We start from the raw sequence: 21953 nt of genomic DNA, 5'->3' as shown, positions 1-21953 counted from the left end.
TTCAACTAGTCAAATGGCACAGCATTTCCCTTTAATAAAAGGAAGTAGTGACAAATACTTGTTACTATTACAATATCACAATAATATGATATTAAATTAATAGCACGTTCACAGCTCCAGGAAGTCTGAGCTGAAAGCTAGTCTAAATTCTGTGTTCACTTTGGCAACAGTACTTATTCAATGTGAACGTCGGCGTTACACACACAAAAAAAAAAACCTAATAAAAAGAAAAGCTGGGCTGGAGCAGGAGCGGGAGGGCAGGAGGAGATTGGGATTTCTTTGATATGAGGTTATAACTCAAGCCGTTTGGCATCTCCCCCTCCCTCCTGCCCTTTCCAAGCCCCGGCATCCTCCGGCTCCCAGGATAGGCTGGGCTGTGCTACCGGTCTCGCATGGTGCCACCAGCGCTGTCCCCCCCGCGGTCCCCTCCCAGGCTGTCTCCAGGTCCAGCATCGCACGAGAGGGAGCATCCCCCCGCCGGTAGGTGTGAGCAGGAATCGGTCTGACGGCCCGTTTAGCCTCTTTGGTGGGGTGGGGAGAGGCTATTTGGGGGTTTAATGCAAAAGTTTAACCCTTCAAATTTTTTCTGTCCCGCAAAATGTCTACAGGCGGAGGAACTTTAATGGGAGAGGGCTACCAACACTGAGCCTCAAGAGCTCCTGGCTCTCAAGGTCAATGCCGTTCCATCTGCTTGGGCCTGATCCGAAGGACAGAGTCCTGCTCGCAGCTAGCCCAGCCCAGCACCAGGACACAGCACAGGGGAAGAGAGCTTTGCCTGATCGTCCTGTATATTGTATTATTTACACAACTATCGGTAGCAACCCCTTGCCAAATGGGAAGGTGATGGGGGATGTTTCTGACACAAGGGACTCTCCCATTGGTACCATTTAAAAAAATACAATATATTTTTTTTAAACTTAAACTAATTTCCTTTCCTGATTCCTTTCACTTTTCCTTGCAAATACGGCGACGTTTGATTTACCACCACCTATATAAAGAATTCAAACCTTCACATTTGCCCGGTTTTAACCAACCCATGCGGCGGGGAAAGGGCTGCTGCCCTCCAGCACCGGCTGACCGATGTCCCTGTCCCCCATGCGTGCCCCCATCTCACCCCATGGACAACGCTGGTCACACTGACTCACAAGGCTGCACCACACCAGGACAACCCAAAAACCATGGTGGCACATTGGCGGTGGTCCCTGGAGCGGGGGGGTCACACACAAACCCTCTCTTTGGTGTCGGGAGCTCCTCTGCCCACCCCAGGCATGGGGAAGGGGCAGCTGCCAGCAGCCCCCAGCATCCTCCAGCGCAGCCCTGCTCTGCATCGCCACCCGGGAGCCTTCCTCACCTCATCCCTCCCAGGGACGCGAACCCTTTTTGGCTCAGCTCCTCCTTTGGCTGTGCCTGCCCGCCCGGGGATGAGCCCCTGCTCGCTGGAAATACGCTGGAGAAGCCGGGAGAAGCTCAGTAGCATCTCAAGGGGGTTGGGAAGTGCTGTATCAGGGTCTCCTCGTAGGCGCTCCGGATGCCGGGGTGGGCTTTGGAGGGACAAGACGGTGACGACCAGGTTCCCACCTCCCAGCTGCTCGTGCTGGCACATGCCATAAATCATCCGGCGGGGAACCAGCCTTGGGGAGCCCTATCCTGAATACAGGACCAAGGCAGCCACCACTAGTGCCGAATTTGGCCCTGCGAGAGCAACGGTGCCAGCGAGCCACGGGGCATCGAGCCGCGTGCCCGTGACGGCCCCAACAGTCTTTAAAGTAAAAAAACCATGATACGAATCTCCGCCACAGAAAAATCACACCGGAGCCCCGCTACGTGCCTAAAAGTAAAGCTCGTAACACTAGTGAAGCATCTTGCTTCGCGCGGGGCTGGGTGGGAGAGGCAGGAATCGGGGGAGAGGAGAGGACACACACACACGCACACGAGTTTCTATCACGCTTGAGGTAGAACATTGCTTTCAAGGTTTGGAAGTGCTTTACATGGGAACGACGACAACAAAACCACCAAGGCGGCAGGTACAGAGCGTGACTGCTGAGGTAGGACCAAGTTTGTACTGACCAAGTGCTACGCTACTTGTTTTTTGAACACGAAGGAAGACGCAGGTATTTCTGCTTCCCAGAAGACATTCATTCCGGTTGAGGTAGGTTCTGAGTTCACTCGGGTTGTCTGTCCAAGTCTTTCAGTAGCCCTCAGGCAGGCATCCTTTGACACACACACTCTTTTTTTTTTTAATCGTTTTTTTTTTTCTTTTTTTCATATTATTTCGAGTCAATCAGCAAAAAAAGTATCCTGAGAAATAGCGAAAGTGTACAAAATCATCAAATCCATGGAGAGACGGCCTTCCTGGGCCTCGATTTTTGGAGTCAAGTTAGAAGGATTTCTCCAAATCCAGTCTTCTGGAAATAAAAAATAGATCCAAAAAGTAGTCCTAAAGCTGCTGATCAGGAAAAAGTCTGGGATGCCAAGAGGAGGAGGCTCCACCGTATCCCCAGTCTGTCAGAGACAGGAGAGTTTGCCAAACTCTGCCGAGGAGTCTTTTACTTAGCAGCTGCAGGGAAAATCCATCGTGACCAGTCTCGATAAAGCCATCGTCGGAAAAAACACACCGAGTGGCCCGAGAGAGGTCAGAAAGATAAACTTCAGAGAGTTTCCAAAAGGCTGTATACATATATATATATTTATATATATATATAAAAATAAAGCAAAACAAAAAAATAACAATCAGACCGTAGAAATCTTCAATTGACCTGAGATTGACGACTCGTTGTAAAGACATCACCAGCCGCGGGTTTGGTTTCTGGTAACTCCTACAAGAGGGTTCGAGTCTTGGCAGTTTTATCCTTCATTGGCGGGACCGTGGTCGGGAGCCGGAGCTGCGGGGCTGCCGCCGCGGGGGCTTTTCGGGAGGGGGTCTGGCTGCTCCTCGATGATGCTGAACTCATCCAGAGGGAGTGTGGATATCTGGGTGTTGTCGTGGGTGGCCGGCGGGCTGTGAGCCGACTGGCAAGAGAGAAAGGGACAACGCAATGATGGTGGCAGGTCACCAATGCTCTTAGAGACGCAGCCGCGTCTGCATTTCCCAGCCGTGCTCCCGGCCCGCTGGACTTACCGTTATTCCCTTATCCTGCTGCTCCTGGGATGGGGATGCTGGGAATAACCTCTCCAGCTCGTTCATATCCAGCTGCTTTCCATTCAAGTCCCGGTCGTCCCTGTCCCTGCGAGCGGCTCCGTTCAGGACGAGGCCCGTGGCGTTCCGCTGGCTCCTGGGGATCTGCGGGGTTGACAGCTGCTCCTGCACATTTTTGCACATCAGCAGCCTGAAAAATAGAGACGGAGCCTAAGGGTGAGCAAAGCCGGTGCCTCCCCCGCTTCCTTCCCCCAAGTCTGTGTCCGCCTTATCACTGTGCTACATTCCTTCACTCCTTAAATCCCTCCTATAAAGTCACGTCCCTTCCCCTCACTGTGAAAAGGCTTTTGGTTTACAGGGAGGATCGGGGCTTGCCAGAGCACAAATAGTGATGGTCCCGGGAAGTACCAGGTCCCTCGATGGGGACCGGAGCTGGTGGGGTGTACTCGGAGAAGCCCGCTGGGTCTGGGTGCCTGGGAAGGAGGCAGGAGCCGTGCTGCGAACAGCACCCGGCGTTCACGGGAGCCAGGCTGCGCAATCGCACGCCGCGGGATGCGCATCCCGAGATGTGCGTGGGAAACAGCCCGTCATCGCACTGGGGGTGTGAGACCCCCGCAGGGATACGCACATGGCATTAGGGACCACCGCCTCTCATGAGCAGCGGCACCAGCAATTCCTACCTTCCTCTGTACCCAAACATGAGGAAGAGGACGCAGAATATGATGCAGGTGACGCCGATGTGGATCCCAATGATGATGCCGGTCGTGGAGGTTTTATTGTTCTGCTCATCCTTCATGCAGTCGCAAGGGGGATTCAGCACTGCCAGAAGAAAGGGGGAGAGGGGGTCAGCGGTGCTGTTTTCCTATTGCTCCTCCAGCTTTTGGGGAGCACAGAGCAAAAGCTGGAGCCTGGTTGGTGCTGGGAGCCATGTACGGGGAAGAGGAGAGTGGGGTGGGGGGCCGGGGGGTCACTGCCTGCCAAAGCAGCTCCCCTGCTCCTGGTACCCCAGGAAGGCAGTCACAGCAAGCACAGGACTGGAAGGTCCGTAGAGAGCCAGCCCCATTACCCGGGCTGCTGGTATTAGGCACAAATTAATGAACAAAAAAGACTCCAATGTTAATTTTTGCAAAACCCTGCATCCAAAGTGGGAGGTGAGAGGCGGCCACCACGCCAGAGCAGGCTGATGCCTGATGGAAAGCACCGAGCGGGCAGATGCCAATGAGATTAGTATTTACTCGAACACAGAGGGAGGACCAATAACTGTCTCTTGAAGATATTCCCACTGGAAGGCTTAAAAGGCTTCCAAGAGCAGCAGGATGTTTTTTACACATAGATGAATATGAAAGGTGTGATCAGTTAGAGATTCCCCTCTAGAGATTTCCCCTTTTCTGCCATGTAATGCAGTGCTCATGCTCTGCAGCCCTTCTCCTTTCCAAAGCCATGCGTTCTCCCTTCCCGGCTCCAGCGAAGGTCAAAATATCCAGGATTGCTCCAGGAGAACGGAGATGCTCGATGCACCATGTCCCACCTGAGGATGGCAGTTTATGCATGGGGGCTTGTTCATATTCGTGGCCTCACCTCTAGCTCAAGCTTAGGGGCCAAAACTGGGAATTACAGGAACGTCTGGTTTGTCCTCTCCCCCCTGGTGAAAAAGTCACCGGATTGAACTCTGCTGTGAAGGGGTGTTGTCTCGCTAATGCTAATGAAGGCCAACGCGGATGGTGCAAACCACATGGCAGAGAAGCCACCCCTACCAGCCTCAGGTGGTCCCAGCCCCGCAGAGTTTTGCTTCGTCATTATTTGTGATGCTGAAAATAAATGAGGGGCTGAAAATGAGATGGTGGGGTAGAGCCGCGGGTGTCTGGGGGATGTGTCTGGCCTCACCACCTTCCCGCAAAGTGGTTTTCACAAACCACCGCTGAGACCGACATCCCGTCTCACCTGTCCTCTCCACAGTTTCCCTCAAGGACACGAAGCGGACAGTTGAATTTCCATCCCCGTGCTGGTTGTAGGCGAGGAGCTTGACTTCATACACCACCGATGCATCTGTTTCGAAGGAGACACAAGAAGGGCATTTCAGCCTTAATCATTAGCGTTATCTCCCCGAGTGATACTTATTTAGGAAACACACATCTTACCAAATACACACAAGATGCTGCAAACAAGTACCCGCTACTGGGAAAACACCCCAAAAACCTGGGGGAGAGCTGCAGCGGCTCCCATTTGGTGGCTGTGCAACACAGCTGAGCTCTCCCATCACGAGAGGCTCTCCCAGGGTCAGGAGAGGACGCGGGTCAAGCTGTCACCATACTCACCCAGGTGGGTAATGTTGTACGCTGTTACATTGCTGGGCAGCAGCACCGGACCTGTGTACTGGGAGAGGTGGACCTTGCGGTAATACAGCTTGAAGCCTTCGTGCTGGCCCAGTTTGATGGAGGGCTCCCACGTGGCCTGGACGGCGGTGCTGTTAATGACTTTAATAAAGAGAGATGGCATGGCTGGGACTGAAACAGAGAGAGAAAAACAGTGGGTTGCATGTGCTTTTTTAGTTTGCATGATGAGAAATTCCCCAGCAGCCTTTCCCTGTGGTCACTGCACCAAAGAACGTGCTAGATGAGATTGAGAAAAATCAGATCAGACCAGATCCTGGTTTAACAGCACGGAACTTCTTCAGGGAGCTGTAGGAGTTTCCAAGGGTTTCCTCTGCTCGGTTCAGCAAGCAAAGAGGCTACTTTTACACTCCGGTTGCAATCTGATGCTCAGCCCCCTCGGGTCCGGGCAGGAATGCAGCGACTTTGGCAATGCATTCCCAAGTTCCACTTTTCTGCCCTCGCCCTGAGGGCAGCGAGGACCTTTCAGAATGATTAATCCCTCAGGGAGGAAGGACCCAGAAGGGATGGAGCTGGAGACATCTGTCTTAAAAGCTTGCTAGGTACCTGCACTGGCTTGCAGGGTGCATGGGAGCTTGCTCTCCCCGTTGGCTTTAGGAGGGAGGTTTGTGATTCTGTGCTGGGGACTTGGGAGAGAACCGGGGCATCTTCATTAACAGCCCTAAATACCTGAGCAGCCTGAGATCCCTGCACAGCTGTGGCTGGCTTGTTTTGGTAGGCAGGTACTTACCTGGCCTTAGGGGCGCGCGGGGGCACGGGGGTTTAGCTGGGAAGATGTCCCTGCTTGCTGCCCGGTGTCACCGAGGCCTGACTCAAAGTCCACCAGGACACTTTTTGCTCCGGTCAATGCCCCAAAACCCTGCCCTTGTTCTTGGGGTGTGCTGCAGCGGGGGGGTCACGGCCATTTCATCCCCAGGTCCCCAGAAAGCTGCCCAGCCCCATCCTGCCCCATCAGCCTGGGCTGAGAGGCAAAGATTTGCAAACCAAAGCCAGTTTTCTTGTGATGCCCAGGTATCTGGGTTTTCCAAAGCTGGTTCTGCACAAACCCTGCCCCAGAGTCCTGTGCAGTGCTGGGGCACACAGGACCTCGTTTCCCCCAAGCCTCTTCCTTGCCCTCTCCCTCCCTTTCTCATACGCGATCACACCATGCAGAGATGTATCTCAGATGTATCTCAACTGATGATTTTTTTTCACCTCATTTCCACAAAACACCCCCAGGCCAAATGCTCCCATCAGTTCCCCAGCCTTTGGCACCATTCAGAAGGTGCAAAGCGCCAGGCGCTGCAGGCTCTGCCCTGCCCAGGGCTCTGCTCTGGCACCAGGAGGGAGAAGGCTTTTCGGGCACTGCTCTACCAGGCAGCAAGCTCGGCTAAACCCTGCAGCAAAAGCACCGAGCAGAACAACAGCCCTGTCTGTTCTCCAGGGTCTCCAGGCTTTGAGGCAGAGCTATTTTTCCAATCCCACATGATTACAAGCTCAGAAATCCCCAAATATAAGGATTGCTGGGCTTGCATTGGACCGATGCTGCTTTTTGTCTTGTTTTTCCCCAAAGGATCTCTCTCAAAGGATGAGCTGTGCAAACCCAGCCTTGACGGCGTCCTTTGGCAGAGAGTTCAGCACAGCCATTTAGTGAGTGATGGTGAAAAGTGGATGAAATGTGGCCGTGTCAATCGAAGACTGACGAGAGCTAAAAAGGACACTCCCTCCATTTAATGCCTCCGTAAAGGCAAAACCGCACAGCACAACAGTTTGCCTTTTCCCAGGCACTGAGAGCTCAAGCTTTCCCATGAGGAGATTTAGGGGAAGGAAAGACATCTCTCCTGGTGAGCAGGAGGGTCTGGACAATCCTGTCTCTTCCCAAAGTGATGCCCTCCTTCAGGTTGCAGGGGCTTTGCCTGATGCCCTCCGAATAAGCATGGGGAGAGGAACAAGTCCCTGCTGACTGGTGAGCATCTCCATGCGGATTCAGGAGGAAAGACTCAGAGAGCGGCTGTCCTCGGTCAGGTTAATGAGATCCCATCCTGCCTGAGTGCTGCCCATGGGAAAAAAAGGGTTGAAGTACTTCTCTTGCTAGGATTTATTCTGATTTCATTGATGGGAAGGCTGTGCTTAGCAATTTCTGGGTGCAAAAGACAGAGTAAATTCTATTTATACCAGAATGTACCATTCTTCCCAAGACTGCATATTTTGCAATCCAATCAAATACTTTTTTTTTCTGTCTCCCAGTTCCCTTTAGGGCAAAATTAGGAATTGTTTGGATCCCCCCTCGGAGAAGTTGGATTCTTGCTTAAAGCATCATTTTCCAAATCATGGGTGAAAACGCCACAGAAAGGGAAATCGCATTATCCCATGGACAAAGAAACACTGATGTGGGCCATCCTGATTTGCGAAGAGTTGGCTTTATTTTATGGTTGCAGAGCCTTACATTTAATAAAAACCACAAGAATATCTCTCCTTCAAAGTATGGAATATATAGTATTTATTCAAGCTTTGAGTATATATATATGTATAATGTTGATTATATGTATGCACTTGCAGAATGCATGTGCTGTTTATAATGTTATTACACAAATAAGTGTATACAGATGAAGTATATCTGCGTGTGTGTATAAATATATGTACACACACCAGTGTATAGGTGCTTCACAGAAGTATATATAAGACATAATATGGATCTACTATAAGTGAGGCATCTCCCTTATGCTAAGGGCTGGGATACTTGTTTTCCTCTTCCGTGCTGTTTGGAATTTTCCCCAGGTCATTTCAACTTTCTTCTTGAAGGTGTCTTTAGCCGAAGATGACTAAAGGAACAGTCTTCATCCTAGAGAAATGTCAAAAAGTCCTGGAGAAAACCCTAAAAAGCATTAAAAGACAAGAACAAGGAGTGTGTGCTGCTTAATGAAGCAGAGAGAGTTTGAGATTTAAAATACCACGGCATTTGGAAATGGCGTAAAGGAGAATGACAGGGAGGAGACAGGAGGACCTTCCTAGCGAGAGAGGTTTATGGAGGACAAGGTTCACTTGGGTAGTTTCTCTACGGCGTCTTCCTTTCTACTTTCCATCCAAAATTATCACTGGCACAAAGGAAGGAGCACCACACTTCAAGAAAGCGTTGGAGGCTTCAGCCAAGCTCATTCTCAGCATATTCCTAGCCCTGAAAAGCTGATCTCCCCAAGCTGAAAGCAGCCCTGCTCCTCAGTCCCTTCACCGTACTCCTACTCCAGACACCACCAGTATAACACGGTCATTCCGACCAGTCTCCAGCTGGCAGCATCTCTGCTGGCCGCTCCGACAAGTGCTGCCCCGGCTCCGCCGAGCTGTCCCTGGCTGGCAGATTCACCTGCCGTGTCCCTTCCATGCAAGACAGGACACGGCAGCATGGTGACACGGGGGGGTCCTGCCACCACAGGGCTTCGCGCACATCTCTCTGCACATCTCACACGTGTCATGCTGAGCCGGGACGACAACGCTGAGACACGGCGAGTCGGGGAAATCCCGTCCCTTTCCAAGGCTGTTAGCACAGATCCAGGGGCTGCCCCAGCCCAGGGGAGTCACGTGCGCCTCGGGAAGGCACAGGGTGAAATGGCTTGGCTGTGAGAAGAGGCAAATCTGCAGTGAAACCTTAATTTAGTGACAAAAGCCACTGGATCCTGGCTCTCTGACCCACTCTCTCCTCTGTGAGCAGAAGGCAACAGGCACCCGAGTGAAGCAAAGCAAACAAATCAAGCCAGAACTGGGGCTTTTAAATCTCTTTTTATCTTCCTACAAGGCAAACACAAGCTGGGGTTGAGTGATCTTAACCAGGCCATCTTGTCCATCCTGAACATGGAGCTAATTGCTGAAGCTTCGTTACACAGGACAAGCCTTTTTTAAAGGATAGCAGAGCAGGACAGTGATGCCTTGAAACTCTAGAGAGTCAGGAAATTTATGATCCCATTACTGGATACCTAACTATTTCTGTCGTGATTGAAGGTAATAATGACAAAAAGTCCTCTCTGGCTTGACCCAGACTTCTGCAGAAACACCAAGCTCTGTGAAGCATGGCTGGCTTCTAGCTCCAGTAGCTGAACTCAGAACATCAGGTCAAGGCGTTTCAAGTTTTGCCTTAGTCCATCTTTCTGTCTCTAAATTGGAAGGAAAAACAAACGCCAAGGGTGACCGATTCCCTGCAGAGTACCAAGGAAAATAAACTTGCAGGGTAACGAACCCAGCAGGGCGAGGATTTATTGGCACTGTTGCTTAAATGCTGTAGTAAACCTCTTTCAGCAAGGGCTGAAAATGGAATGAGAACTGGATCCCCCACCTGGAAGTCAACGCACCCTTTCATTTGATCCTAAACAACATCCTCCCTCCCAAGGCCCTCTCTGCTGCAAATTCATGATTACTGAGTGTTCACGAGAACGATGCAATGCTCCTAAGAAATTAGTCTCCGTATGTGAGACGAGCCAGGATTCAGAGGTGCTGGAGAGGTACATGAGTCTCTAGGAAAACGTTACTAACGTGCCAGCTGACAGATCACACTGGGGCTGTGGTCTGTCTGGTGTCTGTGTGCAAGGGTTCTGCATTAGAGCACCCACTTTCTTACTGGGGAAGCTAACTGGTGGCCACATCTGGGAGGCCAAGTCAGGGAAAAAGCCTTAGAGATCGCCCTAACTTCCCACTGAAACAGAAAGCTGCTCCAAGGCAGGGATTTGTAGGTCAGGACAGCTCAGCTCTTGGGTGATTTCTCCAGGGTAGAGCAGAAAAAAATCATATTTAAAAAAGTGTGGCACCTATCCAGTAAGAGCTGTGAGTACCAGAGCTGCTGGAGGATGCTGAGACGCTGCTGGATAGGAAATCTGCATTTAGCAAGCAGTTTAGGAAAAGCCCAGAGCAGCTGCAATGCACGAGACCAGCCAGACTTGCATCCACACCCTGCTACAACATCAGCTGTGAGAGGCAATGCCGCATTTAAGGCAATCAGTCAACCCCCGTGTAACGATACAAGTGAGTTTTACACAATATCGCAGAGTACGAGGAGGAGCAGGAACAAGGAGCATCAGCACCACAGGCCAAGTGCCAAAGCGCTCCGGAGTGGGTATCGGGGTGACCGGCGCTGCTGCTACGCACAGCGGGTTTCAGCATCTGATGGTCCAAGCGCAAAGCGTTCCTTACCTTCTCCCAGCGTGCTCACCACTGTGACTTCTGAGGCTTTGCTGGCACCCCGGGAGGTGTAAGCCTTTATATAAAAGCTATAGCTGGTCGAGGGCTCTAAATCAGTCACTAGCTGCTGGAAGGTGCTCTTGCTAACAGCCTCCTGATACTCCATCTCTACGGGATCTGAAGCGCAAAGAAAGAAAGAACAGAGTGGCGTTAGGCTGTGCAAGAGGTAAAGAGACTAAACAGGTGTTGCAAGTGGTAATTTTGGTCCCTAAGGTGGATATATATCTGTTCACATCCTTTTTGGCTGATGTTTCTGTGTGCTTTGCCAGAGACCTAAGTGGGCAGTGAGACTTGACTACGTGGCTTCACCCTCCCCACCCTTTTGGTATTTACATCAGCGTTACCGCCTCATCTCTGACTTTCAGAAACATGGAGATGATAGAGAACATGGGTGGCAGCACTGTCGACTGCAGTGCAGACCTGGTTTATCTAGTAGGCCGTGTTGCTAAATTATGGGAAGGCTGAGGATGCTCTGGGCAGCGGGTAGAGCACCGTACCTGCAGCTTTCCGAATGTGCAGCACGTAGCCGATGATCTCCTTGGTGTTCTGCAGAGGCTCCTTCCAAGACACCTGGATGGTGGTTGCAGAGACCGTCTCGGCCTTCACGCTCTGCGGAGGACCGGGCAGCCCATCTGCCCACAGGACCGTCAGGCGAGCGCTGGCTTGCGTGGAGCCGGCGCTGTTCTCGGCGATGCACTGGTAGATGGCTTCATCCGCCTGGTTGATCCCGTAGATGGAGAGAGTGCTGCATGGGGACACGAGAGGGACAAGCTCTCACTGAGTGCTCCGCAGTGGATGTCCTTCCCCTCCAGCCATGCCATGGTCCCACGCTGGGTCTGATGGCAGGACATCCCACATGCCTCTATCTCCACAGAAAGCTTCCAGGAAGCTGTGGGCTGGGGCTTTTGGGGAAGGAAAAGCCCAGGAGGAGGCTGCATCATTCCCCAGATCCTGTGACTGGGCAGATTATCTCTGTCTTGACTTGCAGAGACTGCGGTTCAAGTACAGCCAGATGGGGACACAGGGTGGGACAGGGAATGGCAGGATCTGAAGCCCTGAATTCAGGAAGATCCCAGCTTCTGAGATACCTTCTGAGATACACTACAGAGATACCTCTGTGGCAAGTGCATCCATACACCCAAACCAGCTTTAACTGGCTTAGCTCCAGTACACACCAGTGAGACCCATCCAGGCACCGCATACGGTTGCTAAGCCAAGTCTAATCAAGCGCAGCCAGAAAGCCCTCTGGTGATGCTCTATAGCATTGCATTATAGCACATTAGAGCAGTCTTAGGGTTACGTTGGGATTAGCTGACTTATCCGGCAGGGTTACAGCCTCAGCTCCTGCTTCTGCATTTTCAGAAACATGATCACCGCAAGCCAAAAGCCAAAGCTTACAAGCAAGTCGCAGGTTTTGTCTGCAAAACCTCTGAGCGTCTTTTTGATGCTGGCGCATCAAAGCTTGCTCTCCCAGGGCAGCAAGCAGGACGGTTCTTCCAGCCTGCTCTCGGGGGCCTCCACACCAGGCTTAGATGCTGTTGTCAGCCTCCAAGATAAAGACAGGCACTGGCTACCCTGGTGGAAAACATCCCTAAAGGAGCGGGAAAAGCCAACCACGTACCAACTTCCCAAATGAGTGCGTTCCTGAGCAAGGTGCCCATCTCCACGCCACCTCTAGGAGGGGTGTTTAGTGGCTTGATGGGCGCAGGGACAACCAGAGTCCATGTACATGTGGCCACCTTTCTGAGCTGCATGACGCTCCGGCAATGGCTGTGTACAACCGGAGCAAGTTCAGGGCCAGTCAATAGGTTGCATTGCCCGGCATCTTTAAAACACCACCAGCAAATATTGAGTCAGAAATAATTTGTGCAACGCATTAGCTCTGCCTTGCCATTCAGCATGCAAAACAGCTTTTCTTAATAACATTTGTTCACGAACAGGGACCCGTCAATGAAAGCTCTGCTCTCTCCAGGGCTTGCGCCCTTCCTCAGAAACCAAGCCAGGAACAACGCGATTCAGTTTGTGACTATCCAGCAGACGCAAGACCCCATAAATAAATACCCTTCCAAGACATGGGGCAGGGAAGTCTCACCACACTGTTTCCAACTCCGAGCTAGACGTTGAAAGGCAGCCTTTGACATTGGAGATGTTTCTACCAAAAAACATCTTGAGGCAGCAGCTCAGGTTACGATACGATATGCTTATGATGCCCTTAGTCCAGGTAGGATGTTCTCACAAACAGGGTATCTTGGGGAAAATTTTGGAAATAAAGTTCCAGTAGGGGTCCAGACTGGACCAACTAAACCTGGTGACAGCTTTGACACCACTGTAAGTTGTATTTGTTACTGCAAATTGTGGGGATTGACTAGTCCTATAGATACGCTTATAGGACACACCCCACAGCACTGAATAAAACACCGCTCACCACTGCTTCCCCTTCCATTTTAGAGCATCACCCATACGTGCACCACGCGGGATTAAGCCCTATTTGTACATCCGTATTTCCAGTCCTGCCCAGTTTGTTTGAACTGTGGTTTGCTTCCGGCTTGGCATGAATGCTTGGGAGACCACGATGCCTCCAAGCTTCAGCATCATCTCGCTGGCTTACGCCAAAGCTTGCATGAGCTTTTTGGTTGCTGTTTTTCTGTCAGAAATGACCCGAACCTAACCAAATCCATATCCCCTGCTTGCTTCTAGGGAGAAATAAATTATTTTCTTCTCCTGCGGTGAATTCCAGGTGGACTTGGGACTTGACTGCACATGAGTAAATCCCAAGCACCCTTGCTGATGCAAGGGGCACTTCATGGCTTTTTTGGGAGTCGTAATCAAAGCTGCCCTTTATGTAAATGAAAAATTGTACATGGAAAGTAGAAATTATAAATAACCTGCCACTGCCTGCCTGTACGTCAGAACGAATGCTTCTTCTAATTGCAGAGAAATATTGGTCTTCCTATATTAAAATTTATTATTGCTGTTGATTTAACATTCATATTTCTGCCTTGCAAATTATCAGGGCCATGGTGAGTGAGCAAATGTTTAACAGTCATCTATTTATGTCCTGTGCCTTTGTTTCCTTGGAAACATTGTAAATGGAATATCAAATGTGATGGTTTCAGCTGATATGGTGATTTTAGAGAATCAGCCCTAAGCTCCCCTCATAGCCACGGGCTGATTAAATGGAAGGAGAAAGGCAGAGCTGGGAGGGAGGCGCAGGGAGGAATGACCCCGATGTGTGGCTCAACTGTGTCAACAAGGGCTGATTCCTGTGAGGACAGATGGCAGAAGGCAGGATTACGCCGTCCGAAAGCTGTACTTGCAGCTCTGCAGAAAGCAGATGTGTGGAAGGAGCAGCAGTGCTTCCTTCTGCCCCGTCAATGCAGGGATTATTTCCACGCGGCTGCTGTGCATCTGGGCATCCAGGAGCACCCAGGCTGGGCTGGCACGAAAGTCGAGAGCAGTGTTAAGCTTCCCAAGCACAAAGCAGCCCAGGAACAACGAGGAGTATTTAGGCTCCGCTGCCTCCAAGTGTATTTATTTGCTTTACATGGAGAGAGGAGAAGATGCGGAGGAGGGAAGAGAGGAGCCTGGTTGGAAAGCAGTGCAAGGGTGCAAGGAGCCTGACGACAACAGCATGATGCTGGGGCCAAAGACATCTCTCTCCTGGGCAAAGCTCCTCTTGTGCAACACAATGATGTGCTGGATGCCAGCGCTCCTGGAGCAGGACAGCACTTGGCCACTGGGACCCAGAGCTGGGCAGAGCCTCGGACATCCCAGCTGCCTCTCTGCAGAGGTCCCAGGGTGGGCGGTAACACTGTCACGCAAAGTCAAGTCAGAAGAAATAAATAAAATAAATTTCTACAAAGTAGACATGGCAGGTAGCTGTAAACTTGCCTCAAGCTTTGAAAAGTTCATTTTCATTGAGATTTACAAGGCTATGTTTGGACGCACTGTGCAATAAGAGCCTCAGCCATCCGTTACCTGGGGCCCACGTTACCTGGAATGATGCACAGGCAACCGGGTCAATAAAAAACCTGGATTTTCGGCTATGTCTATAAACCTGGGTAAGGAGCGGAAACCAAGCGCGGAGAAGTTGGCGCGCAGAATGCCCAGCATCTAAACACCAGCTTCATGAGAGTAAGGATTTTCTCTCTCTCTGTCGGTCCCTCTAACACCCACCAGCAGACCTCTAAAGGAGGCTGCTGAGCTCCCTGCAAGCCCCGGCGTGAGCTCTGAAGCACGCTGGTAGCTGCGATGAGGAGGGCAGGAGCTGGCAGTGAGTTACATGAACGCCAGCACCATCCCAGCTGATACCTCTGCTGTGCATCTGTTTTCACCTTAACTACTAACAAATTCTTCCTGCCTTCGCCCACCGCATCACCCCCCGGGATGCAGAGGATGCGGTGCGGCAGGGTCAGTGTTCAGTCCAGCAGCTTTCCCAGGTTTTGCTGCTTTTTGTCTTTTTCTTTTTCTAAGGAAGCTCAGACAAAAGGAAAATATGTAGTTGCTGCGCAAGGAGGCGCAGAGCGTCTCTGTGCGTCAACCATCTGAAATATGCAGTGTCCTTTTATTTCTTCCCGTCAACAGGAAAAAAATCTGTCACTTTGGGACATCTGCTGTTGGAAAACTTTCCCGCGAGTGCCAGACTGGCAGCGCCGCGAGCACGTCAGACGAGGCGAGATGCCAGAAGGCTTTCTGCTGGTCACCAAAGCCGCTCAGCGAGCCGAGGGCTCCATCACATCTCCGCACAATGCCCTGACAGGCATTGATGGAAGTGGGGAGAGGAGCCGCTGCAGATTCACACCCGGCTGAGCTGAAACGAGAGGCCTCCGCTGCTCGAAAGCCGCGGTATTCCCAAGCTGTCTTCCCAGTTCATAGGCAATCAGGATGACTGATCTGGCTTGGGTCAGGGGTCTGGGCCGGTGACCGGAGATCGGCTTTCCAAAGGCTCCTCTGAAAAAGTCTGAGAACTGAAGGAAGCCTCTTCATCGATTCAGCAGCACAAAGAAGAAGAGGGGCCCATCTGGAAGGATATCAGCATGCGCGCGCACACACACGCACAAAAGAGGGAGTGTGATGAAATTAATGCAGAGAGCAGGCTGTGGCTAGCGGGGAGAGCATTTTAAGTGCCGGCAGCTCCAGAAAGCCACCAGCGCTGCATTCAGAGGCCCCGTCCCCGTGCCCTGCTCTGCCTCCATTTGTTACGGGTTGCGTTGTCCCATGCTGCACCGAACGAACCGCTCCTGGGCTGCCGGCCGGTGCTGTGCTGGAAAGGAAATTTTTTCCCTCCAGTGCTGGTTGTTGGCAGCTTTGCAGAAATGCCCTGTATTTGAAGGTTGACTCGTACAGGCTGAGAATAAGGTGCAAAACTTGAAGAGTGACACTCATCGGTCCAAAGAGACACTGCAGATCATCCCCAGCCCTCTATAAACATGTTCTTACACCTCCAGAAATTAAATCTCATGCAGGGCTTCCTAGGTGAAATTCGGTTGTGTTATGCAGGAGAAGGATCCCTTTCGGCACAAACTGGATTACATTTAGCAGGTCCTGCAGCCCGCTCGTCAGGATCCCAGCCCAATTCTGCGGTTACAGACTCACCCGAGCGCAGTTTCTGGAGGGATGCTGCTGGTCCCAGCAGGGTGCACGGTGCTGTGGGTAACTAGCCCACCCTCCCCACCAGTGCTGGATGAAAGGGCTGGCAGGCTCTCAGCCCGCAAAGCTGGTTAGAGATGGTGCTCCTTCTCACGCCCCTGGAAGAGAACGGAGTCTGGCAGGACAGGGATTTGGCTGTATGGCGTCTTTTCCGCAAATGGGAAGTTGTAAACGGCGTCACATTTGCTACAGGAGGCACAGCAGTGGCACCATTTCATCCTGAAATGCTGACCCTTCTTTGCTGGCTTCATGACACCTGGGTTTGCACTGTCTTGATATGACACCAAGCACACACGCTGAGCCTTCCGGGGAACCTGCTGCTGCTCAGGCACCGTGCTCAGGACAAGCAATCCAACTGGACACTATAGCTTTGGAGGCTCTGGGTCCCTGGATTTAGCTCTGGTCCACATCAGAGGTGGTCTGAGCCTTCCCAGGTGGGAAGGACACATCCAGCTGGTGCTGCAACTCAGCCCTGCCTTGGAGCACCTCCCAGCACGGCATTGAGCTCCATGCAGAAGACCTTCAGCAAGTGAGTGGCTCCAACCTCCCATGAGGTCTGTTCCCTCACATCCATGGCCAAGGCAAGAGGGTCCAACTGCACTGACAGTGGTGGAGCTGCGTCCTCCCGTCCCTGCAGAGCTGGGAAGTGCACCCTGGCACAGGCAGGAGACAACAGGCAGAGCCAGCTGCCCCTTATTTCAAGACTTGCTGGTTATCTGGTGAACTCGTCGGCTGCCACTCAACCTGTTTTCACAAGTCAGAGAGTGCAATCACAGATTTAACTGAATCCTGTCCCAGGGAGGGAGCAGAGAAGTCTACATCTGCAGGACCACAGGGAAGCACAAAACATCTCAGGAAAAGCTACTGGAAGGGAGGGTGCCTGTGTTGGTAGGACTGCTAATGCAGACAGCTGGGAGAGCTGCTAAATGGAAAGTCCTCCAAACCTTTTTCTCAGCAAGGGGCACAGGTGTTGGAGAGGAAAAAGACCCAGCCTAATCCAGGGGAGGCTGAGTTTGGGCTGCCCCACGACGGGCTCAGTCCCGCCTTGAAGGCTCCTGTATAAGGACCATTCTCTGCAGATGTATTTTGCTGTATGCAACAGTTGGAAGAAACTCTTAACAGCCTGGATCGTTGGTGCACTTCAAGAGCAGCTCAGTGGAGCAGCACACAAAGCAAAATTAAACGGGCAACTCGGTAGCAAAATAATCACAGCCACGTGAGAAGGAGAGACTGACGCCTGTTGCTGTCGGCTGCTCCGGGGCTGCTGCAGATCCCTTTCATGGGATATGGCTGCATGATCCCAGCACAGGATCCCTGCTTAGTGCAGGGAAGGAGGGGTCACGCTGATGCCTCACTGCTTAGTGGGGCTTTGGGCGCTCATGCGGAGACCCTCCCTGCGAAGGCCATTTCCATGTGTCTTCCAAACAAAGTCCAACCCATAAATTATTCTTAAATCAGGAGCAGCTGGTTCATATCCCAGTCCTCCACATACTTATTTATCACGTTTCTGGGAACTGAAATACGATTTGCTATACGGTACCCTTCCCATAGTCACCAACGGTCTTCGAACTCATTGCATAAATAACCTGCAGGCTTGCCTGTCCTCCCTTAAGGTGTCCAAATCCCTTCAAATTCAAGGGTTTGTGGGGTGTGTGCCCCATGAAGGGATGTACAAACCCATCTGCATCCCTCTGCACCCAGCTAACGTGGGTTTTGCAGAAAAAAGCCACCTTGTGAATGACAGGTTGTAGTTTTCCTGGGTTTGGTACCAAAAGGGTTGTCCTGTCCCAAGTGCTTGTGCTAGGATTAAGCAACAAGTGCAAGAAAAGCAAAGTTGTCCTGAAGTTTAGTTACGGAGGAATATTTTCTCTGATAAACCTCGAGCATTTGCAGCCCTTGAAGTGAGTCATTCCCAGAGCTCTAGAACAAGTGCAAACCAGTGAGGAAGAGTTTAAAAAGGAGACAGTTCATAAGCGAAGGTCACCGAGGAGAACGAATGCCACCTGAGCCCACATTCTAACGAAACCTTCTTCCAGTGGAACAAATGAAGTCCCTTAATTACCATTTTGTAAATAAAATCTTCTTGGAAAAATCAGTATTTAGAGCCTGCCTTCTCTGAAGATGTTGGCCTTTGTTCCTTGCTATTAGGGCAATGCAAACCCCATAGTGTGATATACTTCTAGGCTGAAAATTACCCCCCTGAACCTGATTAGGTCAAAGGAAGAAAAGCAATAAACCTTTCAGAGCAGTAATTCAGGTACTATTTCATGCTTCCTTGTAAATTTTGAAGTAATAACCAAGAAAGCATGATTTTACACAAGCCCACAATTAACTCGGTCAGTAACTGCCCTTCCTCCTGCAGCCTGTTTTTGGGATGGGCTGGTGGTGCCGGGTGGGAATTTTGTTGGAAATGCCTATTACACCTCTCAGGCATTTGGATCATGATTAAACTGAATCACCCCAGGAACAATACGGGGATGGCTCCACCAAAGTCAAAAAGGCTTCATCAGCTTCTCCATCCAAGAGCATGGTCCAGTGCAGCACCACCCCAACAGCTATCGGCTCCATCCCCAACCCAGGGATCGCATGGCAATACAGCCCCATCGTCAGCTCCTTCAGTGATTTTTATTCACAGCTTTTAATGGAAAGCCCCAGAATTCCCTATGCCTGAGCCTTCATGCATTTTTCATTAACAATTATCCGCTATCCCAGAATTGCTTCTGATTTTTGCTAATCATCGATTGGATATTTTGTTCCCACACAGCTGGCATTTTCAAAACATAACAACCACCTCTGGAGAGGGCACAGCGGAGGGCTGATCTTTAACGCTAATGTGCCCAGAAACCGTCAACACATCAGGTGATGAGATTTCACAACTGAGGGATCACGAGGGAAAAGGTATTTATTGGACACAGCCTGTGAGGCTTATTTTACTGTGCTGAAAGGCTGGAAGATGCTTAACAAGTGACCGACTGATGTCGTAGCAGCAGCTACATCCAATCTGCAGTGAATCCAGTCCTGAAGCTGCTGTCCCATCTCAACAGCCAAGGGCTTCCGAAGTCCCCTGACCTTGAGGGTTTGTCTCCTTGGGTTTGCAGTTACTACATATGAGAGACAGCATGGGGGGACGTAGATGCCAAAGGGCCCTTCATAACTTTGTGAAGCAACACTTTGATGGACAGATCTTCCCATCGGCTGTGGGTTTGTGCAAACACGTTACTGCCCGCAGGAGTGATGCCTCACACGGTGGCTGTACTTGCAAAGCTTGCAGGAGCAGAGCAGCATCTCGAACACACCGTGTTCTGCAGGTCTGGACCTCACTTCTAGCTGTGTTTGTTTACAAGAACGAAGTTGCTCATAAGGATACATTTTGCAATCAATTAACACATGATATGATTTGGGATGATTTACTCTTTTTTTCTAAAAATCCCTTTGGGGGCAGTCAGACCTTTATTGCCATATTAAGCAGAGTTTTAATCCAAATGAATTTTCTAGGAAACCATGTAATCTAATTAAAAAGCTCATAGTGCAGTTTAGTAGCTTCATTACTAGCAGATTCGAGATCCATCTTTATACGGACAAATATTTTCCAAGTGCAATAGACTGATAAATCCAAGGCATAATCACAAACTGATTCTGCCTGGAACTAAGTGGGTTACAGCACTTAGTCACGCCCATGAGAATGAAACAAAGGACAACTTGAAAAAGCTCAGAAAAAGAACCCAGCCATTGATCTGTTTCCTCCAATTCATGGAGCACCCAGCCCTGCTGTACCAGCGAGGGCATTCTGCAGACTGACAGCTTTGGAACTCACCAGGAATGGCCACTCGCCTGAAGTTGAGGGTCAGAGTACACCAAGACTAGTGCGAAAGAAGCCAAAAGTTCAACATCGTCAAGTACGATGGCCTTAGGGCTCAGCTTTACAATCATGTTCCTATAGCTTGAGAAGATGCCACGTGTCAGCTGAGCCCCAGTAACTGGCTGAGCTCCCCCAGCCTGTGCCAGATGCAATGTAATCTGATCATTCGGCTTGCAGTGGAAAAGACTGACGCTAAATTGCATTAAATGATTGCCATAAGAAAACGATTACAGCTATGTTCGTCAAGTTGCAGTTCACATACACGTGTAGCGCAGCTCCAGGCACAGGGGCCTGGCAAGGAGACACGACCATGACCAAAGACCCTACTTTTACCTTCCCCAAACAGCGAAGAGGAATGATTTCACAGGCAAGACATCTGGGCGAGACGCAGAGCTGAACTCAGTGTGAGTTTTGTCGTGGATTTAATGATCACTTGTAAAGTCTTCGGTCACTTCTGACTCCTTTTCCTGGCCTATAAAAGGGAATGCACTAATTTCCCTTCTCCCATTTCTGCTCTGTTCATATCGTAAGGGCAGACATGCCTCAGAAACCCATGCAATGAATTAGAAGACCACAAGCCTGGATTGAGTGGCATCTGTATGTGCACACAAAAGTTCCCTGAAGCTCTAAAAAGTTCCAGCTTGGAGAAAACCTCCACTGATTGAGAAGATTTTATTACAACTCACACCTTACCCTTCTTGCAACATACATCCTTCCATCCTTTGTAAAACAAAGCTTTAAAAAAGCCTCAAACCTGAAAACAAAAAGCCATATCATGTAGAAACTTAGAAAAATAAACCCACTCTTCTCCCCTGAGGAACAAGCCATGGTGCCCACGCAGCACTTCCCAACAGTCTAAACTGAAGGTCCGGACCCTCCCACAAGGTTGGGTAGTTGCACTCATGAGACGCATTTGTTAATATAGATAGCAGCTATATGACTCCACAGAGTACAAATCTCTACGAATAATGTAGGTTTACAACACAGGTACTATTATTTTTCAGTATATTGTTCCATGCTATTTCCATAGAAACTATGTTGTCAACTTATAATTTTCACACTAAGTGCATCCCACCATATCATTTCCTCAGTACAAACATCCCCATCCCCTCGCATGAAAATGCAGTTACTTAGTACTCAGAGAAAACACTCTTCCCCAGTGAGATAAAAGGCTGAAGTTTAGTGAAAGTCGGCTTCCATGCAAATATTATTTCAAATGTATTTGCATTTGCACACCCAGGCAGGTCAATGTTCAGGGGTTAAAGGTTGGTTCCTCCACTGTGGAGTTGGTTCCTCCACTGCCAACTCCAGGGACAACATTTGGTCCCTCCAGAAATACCCAGATGATGATCACGACAAAAGAGAAACTTCTGCTGGGTTCCTGCATCATCAGTCAAAGTCTAATGCTGAGGTGCTGGTACAATAAAGCATGAAGCACTGAAATGTAAGCCTACAAAGAGCAGCTAGTGGGACTGGAGCAGTGTTTTAGTATATCAAAGCCCAAGTTGAATCCACGATCTGCTTCTGAACATTACCACTTTTACATTAGCTCTTTGCTAATGTAAATGTAATGTAATGCTCTTTGTAACATCTCTCCCACTACCCTTTCCACTGGAGTCCAGATAGTTCAAAATAATGGCTTTTAATCCAGCCTCTCTCAAAAGCAGGGTCAGGGAGCACTGCATCTGTCCAAGGGATGCGTGACAGCAACCCACCT

General features: G+C 50.3%; 1 protein-coding gene across 1 annotated transcript in view; it reads right to left on the bottom strand.

The window, feature by feature from the left end:
- Nucleotides 1-1854: 1854 nt before the first annotated feature.
- The window catches only part of IGDCC3 (immunoglobulin superfamily DCC subclass member 3), a 106075-nt gene continuing 85976 nt past the window's right edge, over nucleotides 1855-21953 (bottom strand). The window contains exons 8-14 of the mRNA XM_075159558.1: nucleotides 11226-11473; nucleotides 10681-10845; nucleotides 5452-5640; nucleotides 5078-5182; nucleotides 3817-3955; nucleotides 3119-3326; nucleotides 1855-3009 (exon numbers count right to left, since the gene is read on the bottom strand). Of these exons, the coding sequence (XP_075015659.1) occupies nucleotides 2845-3009; nucleotides 3119-3326; nucleotides 3817-3955; nucleotides 5078-5182; nucleotides 5452-5640; nucleotides 10681-10845; nucleotides 11226-11473 (1219 nt within the window). The 3' untranslated portion in view covers nucleotides 1855-2844. The remainder of the gene's footprint in view (nucleotides 3010-3118; nucleotides 3327-3816; nucleotides 3956-5077; nucleotides 5183-5451; nucleotides 5641-10680; nucleotides 10846-11225; nucleotides 11474-21953) is intronic.

This window comes from Calonectris borealis, chromosome 11 (assembly GCF_964195595.1).
Source record: "Calonectris borealis chromosome 11, bCalBor7.hap1.2, whole genome shotgun sequence".
NCBI classification, from domain to species: Eukaryota; Metazoa; Chordata; class Aves; order Procellariiformes; family Procellariidae; genus Calonectris; species Calonectris borealis.
This window is presented reverse-complemented; position numbering and strand designations above follow the sequence as displayed.